Source organism: Procambarus clarkii, chromosome 48 (assembly GCF_040958095.1).
Source record: "Procambarus clarkii isolate CNS0578487 chromosome 48, FALCON_Pclarkii_2.0, whole genome shotgun sequence".
Taxonomy (NCBI): domain Eukaryota; kingdom Metazoa; phylum Arthropoda; class Malacostraca; order Decapoda; family Cambaridae; genus Procambarus; species Procambarus clarkii.
The window spans coordinates 29,035,689-29,051,965 of record NC_091197.1 but is presented as its reverse complement, the minus strand read 5'-3'; the positions used below and the strand labels follow the sequence as shown (position 1 = coordinate 29,051,965).

At 54.6% G+C, this 16,277-nt stretch overlaps 1 protein-coding gene across 1 annotated transcript in view; it reads right to left on the bottom strand.

The window, feature by feature from the left end:
- Window positions 1–906: 906 nt before the first annotated feature.
- LOC123750909 (S-antigen protein-like) overlaps window positions 907–16,277 on the bottom strand; it is a 72,041-nt gene continuing 56,670 nt past the window's right edge. The window contains exon 2 of the mRNA XM_069302803.1: window positions 907–2,064. Coding sequence (XP_069158904.1) covers window positions 907–2,064 — 1,158 coding nt within the window. The remainder of the gene's footprint in view (window positions 2,065–16,277) is intronic.

Below are 16,277 nucleotides of genomic sequence, written 5' to 3'. Positions count from 1 at the left end.
TGAGCTCTGCTCTTTCGGCCCGCCTCTCAACTGTCAATCAGTCAACTGTTACTAACTACTAACTATTTTTGCTCCTCCACACACACACACATACACAGGAAGCAGCCCGTAGCAATTGTCTAACTCCCAGGTACCTATTTACTGCTAGGTAACAGGAGCATCAGGGTTAAGGAAACTCTGCCCATCTGTCTCCGCCGGTTGTTTGGGGATCGAACCCCGGTCCCTAGGTCCACAAGTCGAGAGCGCTGTCCACTCGGCCACCCAGCACCCAATGTATGTGTGTGTGTTTGGTACCCCTAGCCGGGTACCAAACATCGCAGTAAGCATGCTTCAATACCTCTACGAATGCCAGAATGGTTCGAACACAAAGGTACGAACACAAGTTCGTTCTAAAAAGTTCTTTCTAATGAGCCACAGAGATATTAGAAAGAACTTTTAAAGTGTCAGAGTGGTTGACAAATGGAATGCATTAGGCAGTGATGTGGTGGAGGCTGACTCCATACACAGTTTCAAGTGTAGATATGATAGAGCCCAATAGGCTCAGGAATCTGTACACCTGTTAATTGACGGTTGAGAGGCGGGACCAAAGAGCCAGAGCTCAACCCCCACAAGAACAATTAGGTGAGTACAAGGGCCCGAACACAAGGCACTAAAGACAAACACACCATGTTCGGATTACCTCGTAGAGCCCCGTTAATAAAGACAAGGGAAACAAGTGATGGACAAATACTTACACTTAAACTGAAGATGTTGCTCAAACTCGCATCACATTAACGAGGTGGTTCAGTGTGGCGCCTGGCAGCTGTGTTCTTCAGGGGCGTCTCTTAAGATGGTTCCTCAGCTTCCCTTAACGAGGTCAGTCAGTTTTCTTGAATGAGGTCTTTCAAGTGTTCTGTAATTAAGCCCTTAACCCTTCAAGCCCTCATTGATGATGCCCTCCAAACCACCGTTGATGATACCCTCCAAGCCACCGTTGATGATAACCTCCAAGCCAACATTGATGATGCCCTCCAAGCCACCATTGATGATACCCTCCAAGCCACCGTTGATGATACCCTCCAAGCCAACATTGATGATGCCCTCCAAGCCACCATTGATGATACCCTCCAAGTCATCGTTGATGATACCCTCCAAGCCACCGTTGATGGTACCCTCCAAGGAACCGTTGATGATAACCTCCAAGCCAACATTGATGATGCCCTCCAAACCACCATTGATGATACCCTCCAAACCACCATTGATGATACCCTCCAAGCCACCGTTGATGATACCCTCCAAACCACCATTGATGATACCCTCCAAACCACCATTGATGATACCCTCCAAGCCACCGTTGATGATACCCTCCAAGCCAACATTGATGATACCCTCCAAGCCACCATTGATGATACCCTCCAAGCCAACATTGATGATACCCTCCAAGCCAACATTGATGATACCCTCCAAGCCAACATTGATGATACCCTCCAAGCCACCATTGATGATACCCTCCAAGCCAACATTGATGATACCCTCCAAGCCACCGTTGATGATACCCTCCAAGCCACCATTGATGATACCCTCCAAGCCAACATTGATCATACCCTCCAAGCCAACATTGATGATACCCTCCAAGCCAACATTGATGATACCCTCCAAGCCAACATTGATGATACCCTCCATGCCAACATTGATGATACCCTCCAAGCCAACATTGATGATACCCTCCAAGCCAACATTGATGATACCCTCCAAGCCAACGTTGATGATACCCTCCAAGCCAACATTGATGATACCCTCCAAGCCAACATTGATGATACCCTCCAAGCCAACATTGATGATACCCTCCAAGCCACCATTGATGATACCCTCCAAGCCAACATTGATGATACCCTCCAAGCCAACATTGATGATACCCTCCAAGCCACCATTGATGATACCCTCCAAGCCAACATTGATGATACCCTCCAAGCCACCATTGACGATACCCTCCAAGCCAACATTGATGATGCCCTCCAAGCCAACATTGATGATACCCTCCAAGCCAACATTGATGATACCCTCCAAGGCTTCTCCATCGAAAGCCTTCAAGACTTCTCAGCTCATTTGCTCCAAACCGTCTTAAGCGAAAGCCTTTTTTAACGAAGGTCTTTATAAACCCGCTGTAACGAGGGTCACGACGAAGGACTCGGTGAACCCTGTACTAACGACCCAACCACTCGCCACTCTAATAGGTCACTGCCACAACATACTAATATTAAGTTCTAATATATACCTAGAAAAGATCAAGTCAATTGGGTGGTGGGGGGGACCTTCGACAAGCCGCCGGCGTCCTGTCCTCTTCAAGAACCCTAGAGTGGGCCTCAGGTAAATCAGGGAATCTCAGCAGCTCTACTGCAGTCCTGGGACTCCTCTACAGGACCTGCCAGTCCTGGGACTCCTCTACTGGACCTGGCAGTCCTGGGACTCCTCTACAGGACCTGCCAGTCCTGGGACTCCTCTACAGGACCTGCCAGTTCTGGGACTCCTCTACTGGACCTGGCAGTCCTGGGACTCCTCTACAGGACCTGCCAGTCCTGGGATTCCTCTACAGGACCTGGCAGTCCTGGGACTCCTCTACTGGACCTGGCAGTCCTGGGACTCCTCTACTGGACCTGGCAGGCCTGGGACTCCTCTACAGGACCTGCCAGTCCTGGGACTCCTCTACTGGACCTGGCAGTCCTGGGACTCCTCTACAGGACCTGCCAGTCCTGGGCCTCCTCTACAGGACCTGTCAGTCCTGGGACTCCTCTACAGGACCTGGCAGTCCTGGGACTCCTCTACTGGACCTGGCAGTCCTGGGACTCCTCTACAGGACCTGGCAGTCCTGGGACTCCTCTACAGGACCTGGCAGTCCTGGGATCCTCTACAGGACCTGGCAGTCCTGGGACTCCTCTACTGGACCTGGCAGTCCTGGGACTCCTCTACAGGACCTGGCAGTCCTGGGACTCCTCTACAGGACCTGGCAGTCCTGGGACTCCTCTACAGGACCTGGCAGCCTCGAGGTTGTAACAACGGAAGGCGGGGCGTATAATCTTGATGTCATCGCAGGATTATTAGCGAGTCATATGTGTTGAAGTCTGTCGGTAAACATTGGCCTGAGGAGGTCTTGTTTGATCAAGAGAGTGTCGAAGACAGGCCCCGGGCCCTGTGTCCTGGGCCATGTGTCCTGGGCCATGTGTCCTGGGGCCTGTGTCCAGGTTATGTGTCTCTCCCTCCAGGGTAATCTGAATGCAAGGTTCAACACAGCTGACTCTTGCTTTTGAAGTTTAAAGATCAAAGCAACTGGGAGTAATTAACAGAATTTCGTCAGCATATCATATCCAGAAAACAGTGTTGGGTCCCATGTAGGTTAACGTGGGTGGTGGTCGGGTGGTCGTGCTCGGTCAGGGGTCTTACTGAGAGTCCACCAGCACCCACCGTGAAGGAACGACCATAGTCACCCACGGATAACTACCCGGTAGGTACTCCCCTAACTGTGTTGACCAGACCACACACTAGAAGGTGAAGGGACGACGACGTTTCGGTCCGTCCTGGACCACTCTCAACTCCCCTAACTGTGCTTGCGGGGGCTGAGCTCTGGCTCTTTAGTCCCGCCTCTCAACCGTCAATCAACAGGTGTACTGGTTCCTGAGCCTACTGGGCTCTGTCATATCTACACTTGAAACTGTGAATGGAGTCAGCCTCCACCACATCACTGCCTAATGCATTCCACCTGTTAACTACTCTGACACTGAAAAGTTCATTCTATAACGTCTCTGTGGCTCATTTGGGCACTAAATTGCCACCTGTGTCCTTGAGCGAGAACCACCTGTTTTAAATAATGTCTATATCTTCCCTGTCCTTTACCCTGAAAATTTTGTAGGTGGTGATCTGTCCCCACTAACTCTTCTGTCTTCCAGCGACGAGAGGTGTAGTTCCCGTAGACTCTCCTCATAACTCATACCCCTCAGCTCGGGTACTAGTCTGATGAACTTGACATATGTAGTATACAAGGTTCTAAATGATTCCTTACACAAGTTTCTAAATGCCGTTCTTATGTTAGCCAACCTTGCATATGCCGCTGATGATATCCTGTTGATGTGGGCTTCAGGAAAGAGGTCTGGCGTGATATCAACCCACAGGTCTTTCTCTCTTCCTGACTCCTGAAGGATTTTATCTCCCAAATTCTATCTTTATATATGACCTTGTGCGCCCTACACCTACATTCATTACTTTACACTTGCTTCAATTTAACTCTTGCAGCCATGGGGCTGGGTCCAAACCTGAACACAGGGTAAGGTAAGGGGCCTGCCACCACACAGTGATGGTGGTGGGAACCTGCCACCACACAGTGATGGTGATGGGCGCCTGCCACCACACAGTGATGGTGGTGGGGGCCTGCCACCACACAGTGATGGTGGTGGGCGCCTGCCACCACACAGTGATGGTGGTGGGAGCCTGCCACCACACAGTGATGGTGGTGGGGGCCTGCCACCACACAGTGATGGTGGTGGGCGCCTGCCACCACACAGTGATGGTGGTGGGAGCCTGCCACCACACAGTGATGGTGGTGGGAGCCTGCCACCACACAGTGATGGTGGTGGGCGCCTGCCACCACATAGTAATGGTGGTGGGAGCCTGCCACCACATAGTAATGGTGGTGGGAGCCTGCCACCACATAGTAATGGTGATGGGAGCCTGCCACCACATAGTAATGGTGGTGGGAGCCTGCCACCACACAGTGATGGTGGTGGGAGCCTGCCACCACATAGTAATGGTGATGGGAGCCTGCCACCACATAGTAATGGTGGTGGGAGCCTGCCACCACATAGTAATGGTGGTGGGAGCCTGCCACCACATATTGATGGTGGTGGGAGCCTGCCACCACTCCTGCACACTGCTGACGTCACTGCCCGCCAATTATCAGCGGAAAAACCACATTACTTCCGTCAGCCGCCGTCAGCCCGCGGCCCGCGGCCCCCGCTGCCTCAGGCTGAGTGGACGGCGGCTCTCCAGAATGACGTCACGGTAAAGGGCGGATGATGGAGTCTGGGTGTGGGCGTCTGGGTGTGGGTGTGGGAGTCTGGGTGTGGGCGTCTGGGTGTGGGTGTGGGCGTCTGGGTGTGGGCGTCTGGGTGTGGGCGTCTGGGTGTGGGTGTCTGGGTGTGGGTGTCTTTGTGTGGGCGTCAGGGTGTAGGCGTCTGGGTGTGGGCGTCTGGGTGTGGGTGTCTGGGTGTGGGTGTCTTTGTGTGGGCGTCAGGGTGTAGGCGTCTGGGTGAAGGCGTCTGGGTGAAGGCGTCTGGGTGTGGGTGTCTTTGTGTGGGCGTCAGGGTGTAGGCGTCTGGGTGAAGGCGTCTGGGTGAAGGCGTCTGGGTGAAGGCGTCTGGGTGTAGGCGTCTTGGTGTGGGCGTCTGGGTGTGGGCGTCTGGGTGTGTGCGTCTGGGTGTAGGCTGTCTGGAGCCGACTCTGTCTTTGACACTCCTGACTCTCTAGAGGTGTGAGACGCGGCTCTGGGTGGGTAATAGAGGTGCAGTATAACATGGTCTGGCGTCATCGCCATCATTTAAAAGTGAAGAGCGGGGTCAGGCTCACATTCAGACCCCCACCACCATTCTGCCACTGACCGCCTCGATACACAACTAAATATTTGGAAACTAACATTTGAAAAATACAATTCTTATAGTAATTAACACAGTTATTCACTAATCTCTTGGAAAATGAACAGAAATATCGTGTTATTAATAATTTGCCCGTAGTCGCATAAAACAGACGATCCTCCTATAGGTTCTTAGGTTTCAAAATTCACGTTCTTCTCTCTCAGTAAAACAGTAAAAGGGGTAACTATTATATATTAAATAGCTTACATGATAGACAATGATATATTTATATGAGAGATACACAGAGAGGGAGAGACGCGCAGACACACAGAGAGACAGAGAAAACCAGAGAGATTGAGGCAGAGAAACAATGATTTACACAAAGACACACAGAAAGGAAGACAGAGACAGACAGACATCACAGAATGTGGTGGCAGGCTTCCACCACCATCACTGTGTGGTGGCAGGCTTCCACCACCATCACTATGTAGTGGCAGGCTTCCACCACCATTACTGTATATGATGGCAGGCTTCCACCACTATCACTATGTGGTGGCAGGCTTCCACCACCATCACTGTGTGGTGGCAGGCTTCCACCACCATCACAATGTGGTGGCAGGCTTCCACCACTATCACTATGTGGTGGCAGGCTTCCACCACCATCACTGTGTGGTGCAGGCTTCCACCACCATCACAATGTGGTGGCAGGCTTCCACCACCATTACTGTATATGGTGGCAGGCTTCCACCACCATCACTATGTGGTGGCAGGCTTCCACCACCATCACTATGTGGTGGCAGGCTCCCACCACCATCACTGTGTGGTGGCAGGCTTCCACCACCATCACTGTGTGGTGGCAGGCTTCCACCACCATCACTGTGTGGTGGCAGGCTTCCACCACCATCACAATGTGGTGGCAGGCTCCCACCACCATCACTGTGTGGTGGCAGGCTCCCATCACCATCACTATGTAGTGGCAGGTTTCCACCACCATCACTGTGTGGTGGCAGGATTCCACCACCATCACTGTGTGGTGGCAGGCTTCCACCACCATCACAATGTTATGGCAGGCTCCCACCACCATCACTGTGTGGTGGGAGGGTCCCACCACCATCACTGTGTGGTGGCAGGCTTCCACCACCATCACAATGTGGTGGCAGGTTCCCACCACCATCACTGTGTAATGGCAGGCTCCCATCACCATCACAGTGTGGTGGCAGGCTTCCACCACCATCACAATGTGGTGGCAGGCTTCCACCACCATCACAAAGTGGTGGCAGGCTTCCACCACCATCACAAAGTGGTGGCAGGCTCCCACCACCATCACTGTGTGGTGGCAGGCTCCCATCACCATCACTGTGTGGTGGCAGGCTTCCACCACCATCACTGTGTGGTGGCAGGCTTCCACCACCATCACAATGTAGTGGCAGGCTTCCACCACCATCACTGTGTGGTGGCAGGCTCCCATCACCATCACTGTGTGGTGGCAGGCTCCCACCACAGGGTGTAGGCCTGCCACCACTGTGTGGTGGCAGGCTCCCACCACCATCACTGTGTGGTGGCAGGCTCCCACCACCATCACTGTGTGGTGGCAGGCTTCCACCACCATCACTGTGTGGTGGCAGGCTTCCACCATCATCACAATGTGGTGGCAGGCTTCCACCACCATCACAATGTGGTGGCAGGCTTCCACCACCATCGCAATGTGGTGGCAGGCTTCCACCACCATCACAATGTGGTGGCAGGCTTCCACCACCATCACAATGTGGTGGCAGGCTTCTACCACCATCACAATGTGGTGGCAGGCTTCCACCACCATCACAATGTGGTGGCAGGCTTCCACCACCATCACTGTGTGGTGGCAGGCTTCCACCACCATCACAATGTGGTGGCAAGCTTCCACCACCATCACTGTGTAGTGGCAGGCTTCCACCACCATCACAATGTGGTGGCAGGCTTCCACCACCATCACTATGTAGTGGCAGGCTTCCACCACTATCACTATTTGGTGGCAGGCTTCCACCACCATTACTATGCGGTGGCAGGCTTCCACCACCATCACTATGTAGTGGCAGGCTTCCACCACCATCACAATGTGGTGGCAGGCTTCCACCACCATCACTATGTAGTGGCAGGCTTCCACCACCATCAATGTGTAGTGGCAGGCTTCCACCACCATCAATGTGTAGTGGCAGGCTCCCACCACCATCACTATGTGGTGGCAGGCTCCCACTACCATCACTGTGTAGTGGCAGGCTCCCACCACCATCACTGTGTGGTGGCAGGCTCCCACCACCATCACTGTGTGGTGGCAGGCTTCCACCACCATCACTATGTAGTGGCAGGCTTCCACCACCATCACTATGTGGTGGCAGGCTTCCACCACCATTACTATGTTGTGGCAGGCTTCCACCACCATTACTATGTGGTGGCAGGCTCCCATCACCATCACTATGTGGTGGCAGGCTTCCACCACCATTACTATGTGGTGGCAGGCTTTCACCACCATCACTATGTGGAGGCAGGCTTCCACCACCATTACTGTGTGGTGGCAGGCTTCCACCACCAACACTATGTGGAGGCAGGCTTCCACCACCATTACTATGTGGTGGCAGGCTTCCATCACCATTACTATGTGGTGGCAGGCTTCCACCACCATTACTATGTGGAGGCAGGCTTCCACCACTATTACTATGTGGTGGCAGGCTTCCACCACTATCACTATGTAGAGGCAGGCTTCCACCACCATTACTATGTGGTGGCAGGCTTCCACCACCATCACTATGTAGTGGCAGGCTTCCACCACCATCACTATGTGGTGGCAGGCTTCCACCACCATCACTATGTGGTGGCAGGCTTCCTCCGCCATTACTATGTGGTGGCAGGCTTCCACCACCATCACTATGTAGTGGCAGGCTTCCACCACCATCACTATGTGGTGGCAGGCTTCCATCACCATCACTATGTGGTGGCAGGCTCCCATCACTGTCACTATGTGGTGGCTGGCTCCCATCACCTTCACTATGTGGTGGCAGGCTTCCACCACCATTACTATGTGGTGGCAGGCTTCCACCACCATTACTATGTGGTGGCAGGCTTCCACAACCATCACTATGTGGTGGCAGGCTTCCACCACCATCACTATGTGGTGGCAGGCTTCCACCACCATTACTATGTGGTGGCAGGCTTCCACCACCATCACTATGTGGTGGCAGGCTTCCACCACCATCACTATGTGGTGGCAGGCTCCCATCACCATCACTATGTGGTGGCAGGCTCCCATCACCATCACTATAGGGTGGCAGGCTCCCATCACCATCACTATGTGGTGGCAGGCTTCCACCACCATTACTATGTGGTGGCAGGCTTCCACCACCATCATTATGTAGTGGCAGGCTTCCACCACCATTACTGTATATGGTGGCAGGCTTCCACCACTATCACTATGTGGTGGCAGGCTTCCACCACCATCACTGTGTGGTGGCAGGCTTCCACCACTATCACCATTAGGTGGCAGGCTCCCACCACCATCACTGTGTGGTGGCAGGCTTCCACCACCATCACAATGTGGTGGCAGGCTTCCACCACCATTACTGTATATGGTGGCAGACTTCCACTACCATCACTATGTGGTGGCAGGCTTCCACCACCATCACTGTGTGGTGGCAGGCTCCCACCACCATCACTGTGTGGTGGCAGGCTTCCACCACCATCACTTTGTGGTGGCAGGCTTCCACCACCATCACTGTGTGGTGGCAGGCTTCCACCACCATCACAATGTGGTGGCAGGCTCCCACCACCATCACTGTGTGGTGGCAGGCTCCCATCACCATCACTATGTAGTGGCAGGTTTCCACCGCCATCACTGTGTGGTGGCAGGATTCCACCACCATCACTGTGTGGTGGCAGGCTTCCACCACCATCACAATGTGGTGGCAGGCTCCCACCACCATCACTGTGTGGTAGCAGGCTCCCACCACCATCACTGTGTGGTGGCAGGCTTCCACCACCATCACAATGTGGTGGCAGGCTCCCACCACCATCACTGTGTGGTGGCAGGCTCCCATCACCATCACTGTGTGGTGGCAGGCTTCCACCACCATCACAATGTGGTGGCAGGCTTCCACCACTATCACTGTGTGGTGGCAGGCTTCCACCACCATCACAATGTGGTGGCAGGCTCCCACCACCATCACTGTGAGGTGGCAGGCTTCCACCACCATCACAATGTGGTGGCAGGCTCCCACCACCATCACTGTGTGGTGGCAGGCTCCCATCACCATCACTGTGTGGTGGCAGGCTTCCACCACCATCACTGTGTGGTGGCAGGCTTCCACCACCATCACTGTGTGGTGGCAGGCTTTCACCACCATCACAATGTGGTGGCAGGCTTCCACCACCATCACTGTGTGGTGGCAGGCTCCCATCACCATCACTATGTAGTGGCAGGTTTCCACCACCATCACAGTGTGGTGGCAGGCTTCCACCACTATCACTATGTGGTGGCAGGCTCCCACTACCATCACTGTGTGGTGGCAGGCTCCCACCACCATCACTGTGTGGTGGCAGGCTTCCACCACCATCACTATGTGGTGGCAGGCTTCCACCACCATCACAATGTGGTGGCAGGCTTCCACCACCATCACAATGTGGTGGCAGGCTTCCACCACCATCACAATGTGGTGGCAGGCTTCCACCACCATTACAATGTGGTGACAGGCTTCCACCACCATCACTGAGTGGTGGCAGGCTTCCACCACCATCACAATGTGGTGGCAGGCTTCCACCACCATCACTGTGTAGTGGCAGGCTTCCACCACCCTCACATTGTGGTGGCAGGCTTCCACCACCATCACTATGTAGTGGCAGGCTTCCACCACCATCACTATGTAGTTGCAGGCTTCCACCACTATCACTATTTGGTGGCAGGCTTCCACCACCATTACTATGTGGTGGCAGGCTTCCACCACCATCAATATGTAGTGGCAGGCTTCCACCACCATCACAATGTGGTGGCAGGCTTCCACCACCATCACTATGTAGTGGCAGGCTTCCACCACCATCACTGTGTAGTGGCAGGCTCCCACCACCATCACTATGTGGTGGAAGGCTCCCACCACCATCACAGTGTAGTGGCAGGCTCCCACCACCATCACTGTGTGGTGGCAGGCTCCCACCACCATCACTGTGTGGTGGCAGGCTTCCACCACCATCACTATGTAGTGGCAGGCTTCCACCACCATCACTATGTGGTGGCAGGCTTCCACCACCATTACTATGTGGTGGCAGGCTTCCACCACCATTACTATGTGGTGGCAGGCTCCCATCACCATCACTATGTGGTGGCAGGCTTCCACCACCATTACTATGTGGTGGCAGGCTTTCACCACCATCACTATGTGGAGGCAGGCTTCCACCACCATTACTATGTGGTGGCAGGCTTCCACCACCATCACTATGTGGAGGCAGGCTTCCACCACCATTACTATGTGGTGGCAGGCTTCCATCACCATTACTATGTGGTGGCAGGCTTCCACCACCATTACTATGTGGAGGCAGGCTTCCACCACTATTACTATGTGGTGGCAGGCTTCCACCACTATCACTATGTGGAGGCAGGCTTCCACCACCATTACTATGTGGTGGCAGGCTTCCACTACCATCATTATGTAGTGGCAGGCTTCCACCACCATCACTATGTGGTGGCAGGCTTCCACCACCATCACTATGTGGTGGCAGGCTTCCACCACCATTACTATATGGTGGCAGGCTTCCACCACCATCACTATGTAGTGGCAGGCTCCCATCACCATCACTATGTGGTGGCAGGCTCCCATCACCATCACTATGTGGTGGCTGGCTTCCACCACCATCACAATGTGGTGGCAGGCTTCCACCACCATCGCAATGTGGTGGCAGGCTTCCACCACCATCACAATGTGGTGGCAGGCTTCCACCACCATCACAATGTGGTGGCAGGCTTCTACCACCATCACAATGTGGTGGCAGGCTTCTACCACCATCACAATGTGGTGGCAGGCTTCCACCACCATCACAATGTGGTGGCAGGCTTCCACCACCATCACTGTGTGGTAGCAGGCTTCCACCACCATCACAATGTGGTGGCAAGCTTCCACCACCATCACTGTGTAGTGGCAGGCTTCCACCACCATCACAATGTGGTGGCAGGTTTCCACCACCATCACTATGTAGTGGCAGGCTTCCACCACTATCACTATTTGGTGGCAGGCTTCCACCACCATTACTATGCGGTGGCAGGCTTCCACCACCATCACTATGTAGGGGCAGGCTTCCACCACCATCACAATGTGGTGGCAGGCTTCCACCACCATCACTATGTAGTGGCAGGCTTCCACCACCATCAATGTGTAGTGGCAGGCTCCCACCACCATCACAGTGTGGTGGCAGGCTCCCACCACCATCACTGTGTAGTGGCAGGCTCCCACCACCATCACTGTGTGGTGGCAGGCTCCCACCACCATCACTGTGTGGTGGCAGGCTTCCACCACCATCACTATGTAGTGGCAGGCTTCCACCACCATCACTATGTGGTGGCAGGCTTCCACCACCATTACTATGTTGTGGCAGGCTTCCACCACCATTACTATGTGGTGGCAGGCTCCCATCACCATCACTATGTGGTGGCAGGCTTCCACCACCATTACTATGTGGTGGCAGGCTTTCACCACCATCACTATGTGGAGGCAGGCTTCCACCACCATTACTGTGTGGTGGCAGGCTTCCACCACCAACACTATGTGGAGGCAGGCTTCCACCACCATTACTATGTGGTGGCAGGCTTCCATCACCATTACTATGTGGTGGCAGGCTTCCACCACCATTACTATGTGGAGGCAGGCTTCCACCACTATTACTATGTGGTGGCAGGCTTCCACCACTATCACTATGTAGAGGCAGGCTTCCACCACCATTACTATGTGGTGGCAGGCTTCCACCACCATCACTATGTAGTGGCAGGCTTCCACCACCATCACTATGTGGTGGCAGGCTTCCACCACCATCACTATGTGGTGGCAGGCTTCCTCCGCCATTACTATGTGTTGGCAGGCTTCCACCACCATCACTATGTAGTGGCAGGCTCCCATCACCATCACTATGTGGTGGCAGGCTCCCATCACTGTCACTATGTGGTGGCTGGCTCCCATCACCTTCACTATGTGGTGGCAGGCTTCCACCACCATTACTATGTGGTGGCAGGCTTCCACCACCATTACTATGTGGTGGCAGGCTTCCACAACCATCACTATGTGGTGGCAGGCTTCCACCACCATCACTATGTGGTGGCAGGCTTCCACCACCATTACTATGTGGTGGCAGGCTTCCACCACCATCACTATGTGGTGGCAGGCTTCCACCACCATCACTATGTGGTGGCAGGCTCCCATCACCATCACTATGTGGTGGCAGGCTCCCATCACCATCACTATAGGGTGGCAGGCTCCCATCACCATCACTATGTGGTGGCAGGCTTCCACCACCATTACTATGTGGTGGCAGGCTTCCACCACCATCATTATGTAGTGGCAGGCTTCCACCACCATTACTGTATATGGTGGCAGGCTTCCACCACTATCACTATGTGGTGGCAGGCTTCCACCACCATCACTGTGTGGTGGCAGGCTTCCACCACTATCACCATTAGGTGGCAGGCTCCCACCACCATCACTGTGTGGTGGCAGGCTTCCACCACCATCACAATGTGGTGGCAGGCTTCCACCACCATTACTGTATATGGTGGCAGACTTCCACTACCATCACTATGTGGTGGCAGGCTTCCACCACCATCACTGTGTGGTGGCAGGCTCCCACCACCATCACTGTGTGGTGGCAGGCTTCCACCACCATCACTTTGTGGTGGCAGGCTTCCACCACCATCACTGTGTGGTGGCAGGCTTCCACCACCATCACAATGTGGTGGCAGGCTCCCACCACCATCACTGTGTGGTGGCAGGCTCCCATCACCATCACTATGTAGTGGCAGGTTTCCACCGCCATCACTGTGTGGTGGCAGGATTCCACCACCATCACTGTGTGGTGGCAGGCTTCCACCACCATCACAATGTGGTGGCAGGCTCCCACCACCATCACTGTGTGGTAGCAGGCTCCCACCACCATCACTGTGTGGTGGCAGGCTTCCACCACCATCACAATGTGGTGGCAGGCTCCCACCACCGTCACTGTGTGGTGGCAGGCTCCCATCACCATCACTGTGTGGTGGCAGGCTTCCACCACCATCACAATGTGGTGGCAGGCTTCCACCACTATCACTGTGTGGTGGCAGGCTTCCACCACCATCACAATGTGGTGGCAGGCTCCCACCACCATCACTGTGAGGTGGCAGGCTTCCACCACCATCACAATGTGGTGGCAGGCTCCCACCACCATCACTGTGTGGTGGCAGGCTCCCATCACCATCACTGTGTGGTGGCAGGCTTCCACCACCATCACTGTGTGGTGGCAGGCTTCCACCACCATCACTGTGTGGTGGCAGGCTTTCACCACTATCACAATGTGGTGGGAGGCTTCCACCACCATCACTGTGTGGTGGCAGGCTCCCATCACCATCACTATGTAGTGGCAGGTTTCCACCACCATCACAGTGTGGTGGCAGGCTTCCACCACTATCACTATGTGGTGGCAGGCTCCTACTACCATCACTGTGTGGTGGCAGGCTCCCACCACCATCACTGTGTGGTGGCAGGCTTCCACCACCATCACTATGTGGTGGCAGGCTTCCACCACCATCACAATGTGGTGGCAGGCTTCCACCACCATCACAATGTGGTGGCAGGCTTCCACCACCATCACAATGTGGTGGCAGGCTTCCACCACCATTACAATGTGGTGACAGGCTTCCACCACCATCACTGAGTGGTGGCAGGCTTCCACCACCATCACAATGTGGTGGCAGGCTTCCACAACCATCACTGTGTAGTGGCAGGCTTCCACCACCCTCACATTGTGGTGGCAGGCTTCCACCACCATCACTATGTGGTGGCAGGCTTCCACCACCATCACTATGTGGTGGCAGGCTTCCACCACCATTACTATATGGTGGCAGGCTTCCACCACCATCACTATGTAGTGGCAGGCTCCCATCACCATTACTATGTGGTGGCAGGCTCCCATCACCATCACTATGTGGTGGCTGGCTCCCATCACCATCACTATGTGGTGGCAGGCTTCCACCACCATTACTATGTGGTGGCAGGCTTCCACCACCATTACTATGTGGTGGCAGGCATCCACCACCATCACTATGTGGTGGCAGGCTTCCACCACCATCACTATGTGGTGGCAGGCTTCCACCACCATTACTATGTGGTGGCAGGCTTCCACGACCATCACTATGTGGTGGCAGGCTCCCATCACCATCACTATGTGGTGGCAGGCTCCCATCACCATCACTATGGGGTGGCAGGCTCCCATCACCATCACTATGTGGTGGCAGTCTTCCACCACCATTACTATGTGGTGGCAGGCTTCCACCACCATCACTATGTAGTGGCAGGCTTCCACCACCATTACTGTATATGGTGGCAGGCTTCCATCACTATCACTATGTGGTGGCAGGCTTCCACCACCATCACTGTGTGGTGGCAGGCTTCCACCACCATCACAATGTGGTGGCAGGCTTCCACCACTATCACTATGTGGTGGCAGGCTCCCACCACCATCACTGTGTGGTGGCAGGCTTCCACCACCATCACAATGTGGTGGCAGGCTTCCACCACCATTACTGTATATGGTGGCAGGCTTCCACCACCATCACTATGTGGTGGCAGGCTTCCACCACCATCACTGTGTGGTGGCAGGCTCCCACCACCATCACTGTGTGGTGGCAGGCTTCCATCACCATCACTGTGTGGTGGCAGGCTTCCACCACCATCACTGTGTGGTGGCAGGCTTCCACCACCATCACAATGTGGTGGCAGGAACCCACCACCATCACTGTGTGGTGGCAGGCTCCCATCACCATCACTATGTAGTGGCAGGTTTCCACCACCATCACTGTGTGGTGGCAGGATTCCACCACCATCACTGTGTGGTGGCAGGCTTCCACCACCATCACAATGTGGTGGCAGGCTCCCACCACCATCACTGTGTGGTGGCAGGCTCCCATCACCATCACTGTGTGGTGGCAGGCTTCCACCACCATCACAATGTGGTGGCAGGCTTCCACGACCATCACTGTGTGGTGGCAGGCTTCTACCACCATCACAATGTGGTGGCAGGCTCCCACCACCATCACTGTGTGGTGGCAGGCTCCCATCACCATCACTGTGTGGTGGCAGGCTTCCACCACCATCACAATGTGGTGGCAGGAACCCACCACCATCACTGTGTGGTGGCAGGCTCCCATCACCATCACTATGTAGTGGCAGGTTTCCACCACCATCACTGTGTGGTGGCAGGCTCCCAGCACCATCACTGTGTGGTGGCAGGCTTCCACCACCATCACAATGTGGTGGCAGGCTCCCACCACCATCACTGTGTGGTGGCAGGCTCCCATCACCATCACTGTGTGGTGGCAGGCTTCCACCACCATCACAATGTGGTGGCAGGCTTCCACCACCATCACTGTGTGGTGGCAGGCTTCTACCACCATCACAATGTGGTGGCAGGCTCCCACCACCA